Here is a 15,164-nt window from a genome sequence, read left to right as displayed (position 1 = left end):
AAACTTTTAGTTTGAATGTGATTAATCGCGATTAATCGTTTGACAGCACTAGTTTATATTGATGTATTCAGTGATGTTACTGGAAGTGGCCTTTGTCAAGTTACAGTACATCTGAATTGAGTCAACAAAGGTTTCAAAGTGCTGTAAAATAGACTGTGGAATATAATGTTTGTATTGAAAATCCTGTGTATATAGAAGCTTGTCATATGCTGTTGACCAGGTTTATGTAAATGTACCACCGCTTTCATTCATTCTTTGGTCTCTGTAGCAGTGGCCATGTGCCCTGACAGAAGCATTGATCTATATTTATGAGATGATCACATTAATAACAGTGCTTTTTTAGCCTGTCCAGCTGAGAGATACAGTGTAACATGACAGTCCAAATGTTTCAGGTCTCGAACACAGAGTTCTTAGACAGTATGAAACTGAATGTATTTGCTTGTCAGAGATGTCCTCGGCTGAGGTTAGACATCTTAGTCAAGGCTTTCATGCAGAGGAGCTCTTTAAAGCTTCATGTTATGGTTTATTTATAATGTCCAGTGTTGTTGTGAAGGTCTGTGCTTCTCTGTTAACCATTGGAAGGCCATGAGGCATTCGTCATTCTGGATGAATTTTCGGTTGCACTTTATTTTAAGGTGTTTAAGGTATTAATTAACTACATGTACTTACTGTATGGTTAGGGTTAGGATTAGGGTTTAGCTTAGGGTTACTTGCATGTAATTATGGCTAATTTGTTATTGTGATAGTAAGTACATGTAACGTGTAACAAGGACACCGTAAAATAAAGTGTTACCTAAAGTGTTACCGAATTTTCAATTTAAAGTAGCTGATTGTGTTTTTTATTACCTTTCGTGGAATTTTTATTGTTTTTTTTTCCAGTTCAACACTTGTGTGTTGTGTTTTTGTCTCTGTCACATGTCTGCAGTGCTGAGCTAGATAACAGAATAACACCAGAAAGATCAGCAGGGAACGGCTGCTTCCTTTGCTGGAGGACACATAACAGCCACATCATATCCTGTGCCAACAGCCCTGCAGCAAAACTACAAATCAGCAGACAATTTGACTTGGGACATATTATTTTTATTGTAGCATTGTTGGTTATGGGATGTCTGTGCGATTATTCAACGTGATCTAATGATAATTCGTATGTATTTTGCGTAAAATGTGATTCTATAAAACGTACATTTACTTAAAGATATGTAAATATTTTTACATTTTTTAGCTAAAAATACGTAGCGATTTGTACGTTTTAAACGTTGAAATACGTCTAAATTGTACGTTTTAGCATTAATAAAAACGTACAAAAGTGTACGTTTTGTGCTTGTAAATGTTAACGTTACGTATTAATACCTACGTATAAACATGAGACCAGGCTGGATTATTTGGTTGCCTGTGATTGTATCATCCAATAATTCAGTGACTAATTTTGAAAGGTTTGCAAGAGGAGCTCTTATGTAGCGGCAGAAATATAAAAAAATATTCACATCACACTTTAAATGCCTGAATGTTATTGCATTAGATAACAAAATATCAAAGCAAGTGGCATTAGTAAACTATTTCTGCTAGAGCTTTTCTCAGTTACATTGCACTTTTGCATTGACTTTAAAGTTACTGGTGTCAAGTCAGTTCTCCTCAAGTTCACACACAGGTGGAGTTCATATGTAGTTCATTACATCACAGCTATGAAGAGTTCCATTCATGTTTGACAAAGCAAAAAAGTCTCCCAATACTCTATCAGTCATTTTGAGCTGAGTATCTCGTTTGTTGTAGTTGGTTTTACCTCAAACCTACAACACATTGTCTTTTTTTGTGAAACATTGTGCTTGGCTGTCCCTCTTTAAATATCAAACCAAGTGGCATTAATTTTAGTTATCAAATATGATGACTTTTAAGTGTGGCTTTGTGGTTTAAGTGTCCAAACACTTTTTGAGATCACTGTATGTTTAATATGTGATGTTGTGTTTGACTCTGTCATCTACAGTAAAACTGCAAGTGGGTCATGTGGTCTGCAGTGTGTTTCAGGCACATATGGAAATCCACTTGAGACAACCAGCATGCACACACACACACATACTCACACTCACACTCACACACACACAGGGCTGAAGTCTGCTCTTCATTAACGTGATGGACTCCCAAAGACTTTTCCTGCCCTCTTTCTCATCCACCTTTATTCACTTGGATTGCTGGAATCCCCCTGCTATTTGTCAAACACCTGGTGGACACACACACACACACACACACACACACACACACACACACACACACACACAAAGATTTAGTGTTTTTGTCCATACAGTGAAGGTCAAGTAGTCTAAAAAATGTCCTACATTGACTTTCATTGCATGGAAATAATAATAATAATAAAGAGGTATTTTTTATCTTTGGATGAATTATACTTTTTAAATATTTAACAGTCAATTCAAACAGAAATTGAAAAAAATTTACTATTGTCATTTTGCATTATTGACACTATTTTCCTAATTAATGCTGTACAGTTGCTTTGACACAATCTTTATTGTTAAAAGCGCTATATAAATAAAAGTGACTTGACTTGACACACACAACAAAAAATCAAAATTAAACTAAATCATTTTAATGCCATCAAGGTTTTGGGGGGGGGAATTTTGGACTGGGGTACTAGTTTGTTTAAATAATAGACAAGGCTCCTGAATGGCAATGCAATGTGAGAGAACACATTCGTGTGTGTGTGTTTTTTTTTGTTTTTTTTTTCAGTTTTCTTGTGGAAATCTTCTGTGGTTATGGTGGCCACTCTTGATTTACAGTTAGAAACAGTTGAGGCTCTAGGGCTCTGTAGGAAATGTCATTTTAGACTGTTCTTCATTTTCCCCTCAATCATACAGCAGCTGTTCCTTTTTAACGTGACCTATGATGGGGAAGTGACTTCACTAGAAGAGTCCGAGTCACACACTTTCACAGCGTTTTGCCAGATCACTAGATTAAACCTCATTTACAGAGGCTTTCCTCATAAAGTAGCTATCTATGTCTGTCTGTCTGTTTGTCTATCTGTCTGTCTGTCTATCTATATGTCTGTCTGTCTGTCTGTTTGTCTATCATCTGCCTATTTCTATCTATCTGTCTGTCTGTCTGTCTGTCTGTCTGTCTATCTATCTGTCTGTCTGTCTGTCTGTCTATCTATATATCTGTCTGTCTGTCTGTGTCTGTCTGTTTGTCTATCTGTCTGTCTGTCTGTTTGTCTATCTGTCTGTCTGTCTATCTATATATCTGTCTGTCTGTCTGTCTATCTATCTATCTATCTATCTATCTATCTATCTATCTATCTATCTATCTATCTATCTATCTATCTATCTATCTATCTATCTATCTATCTATCTATCTATCTATCTATCTATCTATCTATCTATCTATCTATCTATCTATCTATCTATCTATCTATCTATCTATCTATCTATCTATCTATCTATCTATCTATCTATCTATCTATCTATCTATCTATCTATCTATCTATCTATCTATCTATCTATCTATCTATCTATCTATCTATCTATCTATCTATCTATCTATCTATCTATCTATCTATCTATCTATCTATCTATCTATCTATCTATCTATCTATCTATCTATCTATCTATCTATCTATCTATCTATCTATCTATCTATCTATCTATCTATCTATCTATCTATCTATCTATCTATCTATCTATCTATCTATCTATCTATCTATCTATCTATCTATCTATCTATCTATCTATCTATCTATCTATCTATCTATCTATCTATCTATCTATCTATCTATCTATCTATCTATCTATCTATCTATCTATCTATCTATCTATCTATCTATCTATCTATCTATCTATCTATCTATCTATCTATCTATCTATCTATCTATCTATCTATCTATCTATCTATCTATCTATCTATCTATCTGTCTATCTATCTATATCTCTCTATCTATCTATCTCTGTCCGTCCGTCTGTCCGTCCTGAATATGCATAAAAGCCAAGTCAGAAAGTCAACTTCATTTCTAAAGTGCCTTATACAATATAGATTGTTTCACAGGAGCTTCAAAATAGTATCAAATTCACATTCTGCTGTAAAGCAGCTCTAAGTCAAGTGTCATTCTACAGCTCAAGTCAGTTGAGTATTAATTCAGTTCAGTTGCATAACTGTGTAAAATTCATCAGTGTATATGTGCATGTACAATATGTGTGAGTGCTGTGACAAAGTCCTGTTCTTCACTGCAGTCTGAACAAGCAGAAGACACACGAGTGTAGTGTTTGACATTTTTCACATCTGTGTGTAGTTTGGCGTGCATGTGGCTAATTATTTTGTTTGTGTGTAAAGTTACTATGCAAAAATAAAATTTTTAGAAGAGTTAAAATGGTTTTCAAAGAAGTGTTTGCTTTTGCAAGATGTGTGTGACGTTTTGTATGTTGTATGTGTGTTTTGTGGTTTTGTGTAGAGTTTTGAGAAATGGAGCCATAGTTTCAAAAACTGTGTGTAAGCATTTTGAAAAAACTATAAGCCATTTTGTGCCTGTGTTGTTAGTAGATTACACACACCTGATCATCATCGGCTCTGCTCGTTTGCGACCCTATGCTATTTTATGCTGCTCTTGGTAGGTTGCACTGGTTAGTATGGAAATGCACTGGTTGTGTCTGCATTCTTTAATTTGCACATTGCCAGTAGATCAACCACTCCCATCTGTGTTTTTATGAGATTGCAGCTAATTCCATTTTACCCTGTTCAGTAAATTTGGCCAATATTTGTGATGGTATACTGAAAATTGGAAATGTCCCAAAGGGTCTCTACACACTAGAGATTGCTCATATAAGGATAGAGGATATGAATGCATAACATCCTTGAAGTTGTTACAGTACATTATAATAACAAAATTCATTGGATCTGCTTCTCTGAATGTCTCAGAATGAATGTGAGGACTGAATGAATTCATGCTGCAGTCACACTGACAGCAATACAATCACCGGAGATCACAGAGTGATCATGCTGTTGGTTGCTAGTAGACATTCCTGTCTGTATCACACGGACCACACTATATTCACTATATTTGTGCAAACTTGAGCTCTGCTTTGCAACTGTTGACATTAGTGACCAACGTGGCATACTGTAAGTGACAAAAGTTGTTCAGTGAATGAATGGTGCTGCATAATTATCCTTTACATGTTAAAAATGTTCAATCCTAATGCGTTACAATTGAGCAGTAAATGCACACTGAAATTATTCTCCAACTCACTTTACATGAGCAGCATGGCTTCTAAACTGTGTGCTGGCATTTGTGTTTGAGCACTAGGGAGGCTAGCCACCCACGAGAGAGGAACGTGTCAGTGTTTGCCAGGACAGCTGGTGCATGAGATCTGTCTCCAGAGATATTATGCAAGAAGTGTGAATTTCACTGTGTCGACAGCACATCTCCATGACTGCATGTACTCTGTGTGAATGTGTGGACAAGGCACTCATCTGGTCACTGAGATCTTCACCTGTAGTCCCTTTCAATGCATCACAATCAGTCATAAACAATTCTGTACTGTACTTGTATTGACTTAGGTTTAAAAGTAGGGTCTGATAGCAAGCATTGATACTTCAATACCAATGTTATTTACTTACTAATGCTATGACTTGCCTAATAGCATGTTTAGAGAAGCACTTTATTACGCCCTTTATTGTTATGTTTGGTATCATGCTGTAAATCTGATCAACAGAATAATAAATTCAGGATGTGTAAATAAAATGTAGTCTGGATTATTCTCATTTAAAAGTAAGACTTAAATTATATATTATGTTTAAGGGTAGCATTTTATTTTACAGTCCTGTTCCGCATGCACTAACCCTGAACCTACCTCTAAATCTAACCTTAACCCATGCTAGTTACCTTATACTACCCAGTACTTTCTTAGGAGTAAGTACACTGAAAATACACATAAGTGCACATACTGTAAAATAAAGTACATCCTATTTAAGGATGAAGGATCACTAGTCTGTCTTTTGATTAGTTAAAACAGCCTAATGTTCAGTGCTTCACATTAGTTGTGCATAAGTTAACTGTATTTCTCTTCATTTCATAAAGAGGTGTGTTTGGTTGACATTTGCGTTCAGCCTCTCCTGCTGCATTGTAAGGTCTTCTTTACACTTGTTTGTACAGTGATGCATGTGACTGGAGGCATGACAACTGCAAACACAGAGGAGGAAGTTGTTGAAGGAAGTTTCTTTTCTACATTATTTGAGCAAAATCCTGTGCATGCAGGCGAGTTCATGACTCTACGCCGAGCGTGATGTGCTGGTGTGTAAATGATTGGTTTCATCAGAGCAGACTTTGGCTCTCTGCAGGAAACCGAACTGCCCTTTGAACTTGTGGCTTAAAATGGCAGATAAGCAGAAGAAGCTGAACTTCTTTGGCAGGAGGTCTTTCTTTGGACAACATTCACGTCGAAATTCTGCAAAGAGTAACAGTTAGTGAGTAATTTTCATGTAAATATGGAAGATATATGCTCTGACTGAAGTAAGCATAGGGAACACATGATTCACTTACAAAATAAAAAGGCGTTTGTGTGCTAAGCATGTTCTAGATAGATGTGCAGTCTTAACTTGATCACTTGGATATATTTGGTAGAATTTCATCGCTTTAACTTCATTGCATCACCTTAACATCCTGTAGTTGTGAAGTTTAGGTGTTGTGTAGGATTAGGGATGTAGAATACGGTCATGCAGAATATGTGCTTTATATGTACTAATAAACAGCAACAATGTTAATAATAGGCATGCTAGTAAGCAACTAGTTAATAGCGGGAATTGGTCCTTTATCTAAAGTGTTACCATGTTTTTTTTTTGGTTTTGCTCAGAGTTGTTCAAATATTGACAACGTTTAATGAAACATGCATTATATGTGCCTAAAACTGTATGTACAATAGCTTTAAGGCAAAGTCATAAGTTCACATTTAAATTAGTTCTAAATTTACTTTGAAACTTAGAATCAGTTGCATAAACGACAATACTCCTGGTGCTTCTAGAAACATGGTATGTGTTCACCCCTAAATGTTTCTTATCTTTTTAAATTGAACAACGAAGGCTGCTTTGCATAGATCCAATCTTTTGACACATATCCAGTTCTTTGTGCCGCCTGTTTACTTGAGTCTCACCTGACTGCCAAAATATACTGACAGCAACACTTGGAATAGTTGGAAATGTTGAATATGAGCACAACCAAATGTGATGTTCATAGCAATGCTTTTAAACGTGTCTATAGTGGCTTACAAAGCATCAGAACATTGCATCTGATTCTGCAAAGGAGGAGGAGGAGGAAAATTTTATGAAAATGCAGCCTATCACAGAAGCATATAAAAGCTTTTATATCTCAGCTGGTGTTGGGAATGGCACACTTGGATTTACATGAAAATCCTAGGCTAGAGTGCATAGAGACTGTTAATGCCTGTACAGGAGGGGTCATGCAGAAAGCCTAGATGCTTAATAATAACTATGGCCATGCACTTGCCCATTTAAAACAATCTGGATGGATTTTTCAACATTAGAAAGACTAAGAAAAATGTTTGTGCATAAGCACAGCAGAACGTCTGCGCGAGAAACTTTTATGTGCATGCAATATATGTGAAATTGTTAGTGAATATGACCCACTGTACCATGTAAATGTTGTAAGTGTGTATTTTTACATTCATTCATTTGCCTTCTTGTCTTGTCTAGTGTGGAGGGGAGTGTTCAAAACAGCGAGCCCGGCCCTTCCCTGGACACCAGCACAGGATATGGCCGAGGCCCTGTCACACACAATTCTTCCTTGAGTCCGGAGCAGTTTGAAAGCCCAGTGTATGGCCACAGCGTCCAGCCAGGCCCTCAGCGCCCGCAGCGGCCCAAACTACAGCACTCTCAGTCCATCCTCCGCAAGCAGGCAGAGGAGGAGGCCATCAAGCGCTCGCGCTCCCTCTCTGAGAGCTATGAGCTCTCCACAGACCTGCAGGACAAGAAGGTGCAGTGTCCCGGCAAATTAATAGTGGACCAGAGCTTTGAACGAGCCTATGCTGCATTTTGTAGTTTGCACAATCATGATTATCAACAACGGTGTGTGTGTGTGTGTTTCAAAACTTGTATAACGCTTTATTTCGAAACACACATAACGTCGTTGATAATCAGAAATTCTACTAATAAGTAACTTTGCACCTACATGTCAACTAGCAGTCATTACAGTATTAGTACATGGTAAAAATTATTGTGAATTTAACGGTAACATACCTAAAAAACCTATTAATTGGTTAATGGTAAATTCCCCTACTATATACGGTGAAAAACTGCAATGCACATTTCATGTAATTTTACGGTAATCATTTTGGAAGTTAAAAAGAACATATAATTTACAGTGAAAACCATAAATTGACATTCCCAGAATTCCCTGCGTTACATTTGATGTTTTTTCGTCGAAAAAACGATGTTTCTTATTAGTTTTTCTTTAATGGTTATGTTCATTAGGGTTGTAGTGTATGTTACATCTAATGTTGTTAAATTAATATTTATTGCATTATTTCAGGTTCATGTGTGTTACCATGATGGTGTTTAGTGCTTGTGTGAATGTCACTGTGCATCTTCAATGTACGTTAGTATTTTCCTTCTCAGCTTGTGGAAAAGCTGTTTGTGATAAGCTTTGGTTCATCATGTAACTTTCTCATGACCCCATGCTTTTGGTGGTTATCAGTGTATTACAAAAGTACTAAACAGATTTCAGTACTTTAATAGGTTGCTATATTAAAATTAATATCAGTTAATGAAATATGTTTTTTAAATCCGGAAAACCTAAAATGTTGCTACTGTATTTTTAATGGTAAATTATTATTTTTATTTTTTTTACAGTGTAAACTGTCTGCTTAATATCTGCTAACACTTTAGTTTGATGCTCCACCAACAGACATTCTACTATAAGTAACTTTACAAGTACATATCAACACTAACCCTAAACTAACAGTCTACTAATACTCTAATGAGAGTTAGTTGACATGATGTTTAAAATTAATGGCAGTTAGTTGACAAATATTTGCAAAATTACGGTCACACTTTAGTTTGGGGACCAATTCTCACAATTTAACTAGGCCTTTGACTTTTGTCTTAAATTCCTAATGTGCTGCTTATTAATAGTTGGTAAGGCAGTTGTTAAGTTTAGGTATTGGGTGGGTTAAGCGATCTAAAATATGGTCATACATAATATGTGCTTTATAAGTACTAATAAACAGCCAATATGCTAGTAATACAGTATAGGGTAACACTTTATTTTGATAGTCCACTTTAGATATTCTACTAACAGTAAGTAACTTTGCAACTACATGTCAACTAGCAGTCAGTAGAGTATTAGTAGACTGTCTGCTTAATATCTTCTAACACTTTATTTTGATGGGTCCACAACATACAACATACTGACTATGAGAAACTTTGCAAGTATATGTCAACTTATTCTACTAACCCTAAAACTAACCTAACAATCTACTCTGAGAGTTAGTAGACATGTAGTTGCACATTACTGAGAATTAGTTGACATGTAGTTGCAAGCTACTTATAGTTAGTAGAACGTATAAAGCGGACTATTGAAATAACGTGGAACCAAAAATTGTTTAATGTTAAACACTATTGTTTATACACAATGTGTTGTACCTTCTAATTAACCCTAATTGGTTTGTTATGATATTGTCTTAATCATATGTTTCTTGGTTTTCTAAGGTGGAAATGCTTGAGCGGAAATACGGAGGCCGTTTCATAACCCGCCATGCAGCGCGCACCATCCAGACAGCTTTCCGCCAATACCAGATGAACAAGAACTTTGAGCGCCTCAGGAGCTCGATGTCGGAGAACCGCATGACCCGCAGGATCCTTCTGTCCAACATGAGGATGCAGCTTTCCTTTGAGGGGCCTGAGAAAGCCCACGGCTCTGTTTTGGAGGGGAGGCAAATGTCTCTCCTGGACGACGTCAGCCAAGTAGGAGGCATGGTGAAGGCTGCAGAGATGGTCCCAGTCATTTTGGAAGCCCCAGAAACTCAAAACGACTTGACAGACACAATCACAGAGTTAGAGGACACTTTCTCCAGGCAAGTGAAGTCACTGGCGGCGTCGATCGACGATGCACTGAACTGCCGTAGTCTGCAGCCCGAGCAAGCAGTTTGTCAGGAGAGCAAGCATCAGGATGATGAGATCTGCGACGTGACGCTCTTCATCGATGAAGAGGAGCTCTCTCTGCTGGTCCAGCCGTCCACGGACGCCAGGAATGAGAAGCTGGACACGGACACTCCTTCCCTCGAGCGCCAAGGGCCGGGCTTACCCCTGCTGACCATCGAGCCTCCCAGCGACAGCGCAGCAGATACAAGCCACCGCAACATTCACCAGCGCACCGCAGCCGGGCCCCGTCCCAAACAAGGGCTACCTCCTAGAGTCCCCTCGCTCTCTGGAGATGAAGAGCCGCTTCGACACCGGCAGCTGGAGAGCCACCTGGCCGCCAACGGCAAGCGGCAGAGCAAGTCCGAGTCAGACTTCTCAGACGGAGACAATGACAGCATCAACAGCAATTCAAACTCCATTGACACGATAAACTCAGAATTGCCATCTAGAGACGAGAGTCTCAGCAAACAGACCTACCACAAAGACACTCGCAACAGCTGGGACTCTCCGGCCTTCAGCAGCGATATCATGCGCAAGAGGCAATACCGCATCGGCCTCAACCTCTTCAACAAGTATGTATTACAATTATCAAAATTGAGCTTTATACAGCATGAATAAATAGGCTTTCCATTGATGTATGGTTTGTTAGGATAGGATAATATTTGGCCGAGATACAACTATTTGAAAATCTGGAATCTAAGGGTGCAAAAAAATCATAATATTGAGAAAATCGCCTTTAAAGTTGTTCAAATTAAGTTCTTAGCAATGCATATTACTAATCAAAAATTAAGTTTTGATGTATTTACAGTAGGAAATTTACAAAATATGTTAATGGAACATGATCTTTACTTAATGTCCTAATGATTTTTGGCATAAAAGAAAAATCGATAATTTTGACCAATACAATGTATTGTTGGCTATTGCTACAAATATACCCCAGCGACTTAAGACTGATTTTGTGCTCCAGGGTCACATATTTTATCACTGGGTATGAAGGGATAATTTAAGGATCAATTCTCACTATTAACTAGCCGCTTATTAGCATGCATATCACTAGCATATTGGCTGTTTATTAGTACTTATAAAGCACATATTAGTGCCTTGTTCTGCATCATATTTTAGATCCCTTAATCATACACATACCTAAACTTATCTATTACTACTTTACTACGCTACTAACTATTAATAAGCAGCACATTAGCAGTAGGAGTTCAAAAGTCGTAGTTAATAGTGAGAAATGGATCTTAAAATAAAGTGTGACTGTGATATTAATATTATTGTATATTATGTATGTGTTGATTGGGCTGAATTCAGTGCAGCACTTTAATCATATTTTTATGTCTATCCTTCAGCCTTTTTCTTTTTAATTATTATTTGATTTGTTGTTTAGGTATATTTCCACTAATTCTATCACCAATTTTAAATCCTAATTTAGAATTCTCAAATTCTGGTGTAAATAACTTTTTTTCTTTTTCAAAATATATTTTGTGCCAACCCTAAAAATATTTTAGGGTCGAATGTTTCAGGGTCATTACTCTGTACTTTCAGAAAGCCAGAGAAGGGCATCCAGTACCTGATGGAGAGGGGCTTTATTCCTGACACACCTGTAGGTGTGGCCCTCTTCCTGCTGCAGAGGAAAGGCTTGAGTAGACAAATGATTGGAGAATTTCTCGGGAACAGACAGAAACAGTTCAACAGGGATGTTTTAGAGTACGTATTTGCCTTTTTTTCATTTATTCAGTTTCATTTCATTTGATCAGTATTATAATTGCCACGTTCCACAAATTAAATACACAAATTACATAAATTCCATGTTTTGTAGAGAATGTTTTAGAAAAACTAGCTAAAATAAAATGAACCTAGCATACAGTAGCTAGTTTTAAACACATTAAATATCTAATTCAAACAAAGTGGACCTCTTCTATTTTTACACAAACAGTATCTCTGACTGTGTTTGTCAAAATCAACTATTCAACCATGTAACTAAAGTGAAATTTGTAACCTAGCTACTTGCAACCTTTTTGCTCCCAATTAGGCTACTAATTTTTTCCACTGATAATGTATTTAAAAACAAAACACTTTTTCTGTACCCTGTTTGTGCAAACTGGCAATTGTGGCATGCACCAAGCATGTGTTGACGTTTGAGGGCACACTCTTAAAATTAAAGGTGTTTAAAAGGTTCTTCACAGCGATGCCATGGAAGAACCATTTTTGGTTCTACAAAGAACCATTCAGTCACAGAACCATCTCTTTCTTACCTTTTTATAATCTGAAGAATCTTCTTTCGTCACAAAGAAGCTTTCGTGAAACAGAAAGGTTCTTCAGATGTTAAAGGTTCTTAATAGAACCATTTAGACAACAAGGTTCTTCTATGGCATGGTGAAGCAGCTTTATTTTTAGGAGTGCGTGTGTGTCTATTGCAGCTGTGTGGTGGATGAGCTGGATTTCTCAGTGATGGAGCTGGATGAAGCTTTGAGGAAATTCCAGGCTCAAATCCGGGTTCAGGGCGAGGCACAGAAGGTGGAGCGCCTGATCGAGGCTTTCAGGTGTGTTATCAAGCAACATACATCTACATACATAAATCTTTTTTTTTTATTTATCATTATGAAGTGTTATAACTTAGAAAAGGCAAATATTCAAGCGGCACTAATTCTAAAAAGATCATTTTCATTGCTTCATATTGTAATGTTTTAACATGCTTGATCAGAGTTACAGTGATCTGGGATGTGTCTTTGTTCAGCCAGCGCTACTGCATCTGTAACCCTGATGTGGTCCGTCAGTTCAGAAACCCTGACACCATCTTCATCTTGGCTTTCGCCATCATCCTCCTCAACACAGACATGTACAGCCCCAACGTCAAGCTGGAACGCAAGATGAAACTTGAGGACTTTGTCAAGAATCTGCGAGGTTTTGATTGAAACACACACATCCGTAAATCACATCCGTCAACTGAACTCTGGATAGATAGGAAAACAAAACAGATACAGCTGTAATGGCAGTCTTGTGTTTGTGTTGGAAGGGGTTGATGATGGCGAGGACATCCCTCGGGAGATGCTGGTTGGGATTTACGAGCGGATCCAGAAGAAGGAGCTCAAAACCAATGAGGACCACGTGTCTCAGGTGCAGAAGGTGGAGAAACTCATTGTGGGCAAGAAGCAAGTAGGTTCATCATACTCCTGCTTTATGAAACTGTCGTACATTTGCTAAAAGATGCAGACTTTTATTTTGAATCCCCAGTCATTGACCTTCTTCTTAAACACCATCTGTGTAATTAATGAAGATAATGAGAGGCCGTCAGTTGGTCATTCTTCAACAATTCAGATATGACCATTTTGAATTTAGTAAAGAGAATTGCATTAGTACACACACACACAAATATCTTGACTTTTCCTCTTGCATTACAGATGGGATCACTTCAGCATGGCCTTGGATGTGTAAGTATTTTTTTTATGATTTATAAATACAGCAGCTGTCTGTCTGTGTGTGACAAATCATTATTTCTTTCCACGCTTCACCACCACAGTCGCTTTCCCTATGTAATTTTATTTCCAAATGTCACATCTGAACCTAAAATCAATAACTGGATATTTTGCACTGGATGTAAAACATTTTCTTTGTCCTTTCAAAACTCTAGATACATAATTTAAATACTGATACAATATGTATAGATTTGTTAACAGTACCAAAATGTAATCTCACATTCACAAAAAGACTCTTCCAAGAGTTAAAAGCTGAGTGAAATGCTTCACATGTCATGTACAGTAAATTAATCTGACTGTGTGTGTGCACTTACAGTACATAAAGGGATAGTTCATCCAAAAATGAAAATTAATTTACTCACTCTCATATTGTTACAAAAGTTGTTACAAAAGAAGATATTTAGAAGAATGTTGGTATCCAAATTGTTGCTTGTAACCATTCATTTCCATAGCATTTTTGTTTTCAATACTATGGAAGTCAATGGCAACCGTCAACTTGTTTGCTTACCAACATTCTTCAAAATAACTTATTTTGTGTTCAGCAGAAGAAAGAAACTCATACAGGTTTGGAACAACTTGAGGGAACGTAAATGATGACAGAATTTTCATATTTTGGATGCAAATATGCCCTCATAAAAGTGAGCTAAATGTGACAAAACTTCCTTGCTTTGGGGAAATTGTCATTGGTGAAAACAATAATAAAAAGGTAAATAAAGGGTTAGGGTGTGTTAGGTTATAGTTTTATAGCTAGCTCTATATAAAAACAGTAGAAGAGAAAAAAAATATTATAGCTCAGTATAAAAATAGGCGTCGGTCGGTGGAAAGTCCCCACCATGACAGAGAAACAAACACGTGTGTGTGTGTGTGTGTGTGTGTGTGTGTGTGTGTGTGTTACAGGTGCTGTCTCAGGCCCATCGCAGGCTGGTGTGCTACTGCAGACTGTTCGAGGTCCCAGATCCCAACAGACTGCAAAAACTGGGGCAGCACCAGCGGGAGATCTTCCTGTTTAATGACCTGCTGGTGGTGAGAGATCACAAAGACACATAGAACACATGACATGAGCATGCTACATCGCCTACTAAAGCTAAATACTCTCATGAATGGACAAATATCAGCATGTGTTGATCACTGTGATTTCTGCCACTTTGTGACAGGTTACCAAGATCTTCCAGAAGAAGAAAAACTCAGTGACGTATAGTTTCAGGCAGTCTTTCTCTCTGTACGGGATGCAAGTGATGCTCTTTGAGAACCAGTGTAAGAAATATGAACACAGCCAATCTTTCTGAATGGAAGGCTAGAAGTGCCATTAAAATAATAAGTAGTGCTGTTAAACGATTAATCTCGATTAATCGCATCCAAAATAAAAGTTTTTTTTTTTTTTACATTTACATTTAGTCATTTTGCAGATGCTTTTATCCAAAGCGACTTACAATTGGGGAATACATAAAGCGATTCTTCTTAAAGAGGCAAACAGACACAGGAAGTGCTCGTTAAACCAAGTTTCAGGCATTTGTTCAAATAAGTACAAGCTAGAAAGGGAAG

General features: G+C 37.4%; 1 protein-coding gene across 5 annotated transcripts in view; it reads left to right on the top strand.

Annotated features, from left to right (window-relative positions):
• LOC107675168 (IQ motif and SEC7 domain-containing protein 1-like) overlaps positions 1 to 15,164 on the top strand; it is an 83,716-nt gene that overhangs the window by 57,199 nt on the left and 11,353 nt on the right. For 4 of the 5 annotated variants that reach the window (XM_016469416.1, XM_016469420.1, XM_016469418.1 and 1 more), the window contains 9 exons: positions 7,699 to 7,978; positions 9,712 to 10,715; positions 11,692 to 11,853; positions 12,567 to 12,689; positions 12,884 to 13,050; positions 13,163 to 13,302; positions 13,548 to 13,577; positions 14,520 to 14,645; positions 14,777 to 14,876. In XM_016469416.1, coding sequence (XP_016324902.1) covers positions 7,699 to 7,978; positions 9,712 to 10,715; positions 11,692 to 11,853; positions 12,567 to 12,689; positions 12,884 to 13,050; positions 13,163 to 13,302; positions 13,548 to 13,577; positions 14,520 to 14,645; positions 14,777 to 14,876 — 2,132 coding nt within the window. Of the gene's footprint in view, positions 1 to 6,335; positions 6,457 to 7,698; positions 7,979 to 9,711; positions 10,716 to 11,691; positions 11,854 to 12,566; positions 12,690 to 12,883; positions 13,051 to 13,162; positions 13,303 to 13,547; positions 13,578 to 14,519; positions 14,646 to 14,776; positions 14,877 to 15,164 lie in introns of those variants that run through there. The other variant, XM_016469417.1, reaches the window with a different exon arrangement.

This window comes from Sinocyclocheilus anshuiensis, unplaced genomic scaffold (assembly GCF_001515605.1).
Source record: "Sinocyclocheilus anshuiensis isolate Anshui unplaced genomic scaffold, SAMN03320099.WGS_v1.1 scaffold1556, whole genome shotgun sequence".
Taxonomy (NCBI): domain Eukaryota; kingdom Metazoa; phylum Chordata; class Actinopteri; order Cypriniformes; family Cyprinidae; genus Sinocyclocheilus; species Sinocyclocheilus anshuiensis.
The sequence above is the reverse complement of the archived record's forward strand: the minus strand, read 5'-3'. Positions and strand labels throughout refer to the sequence as shown.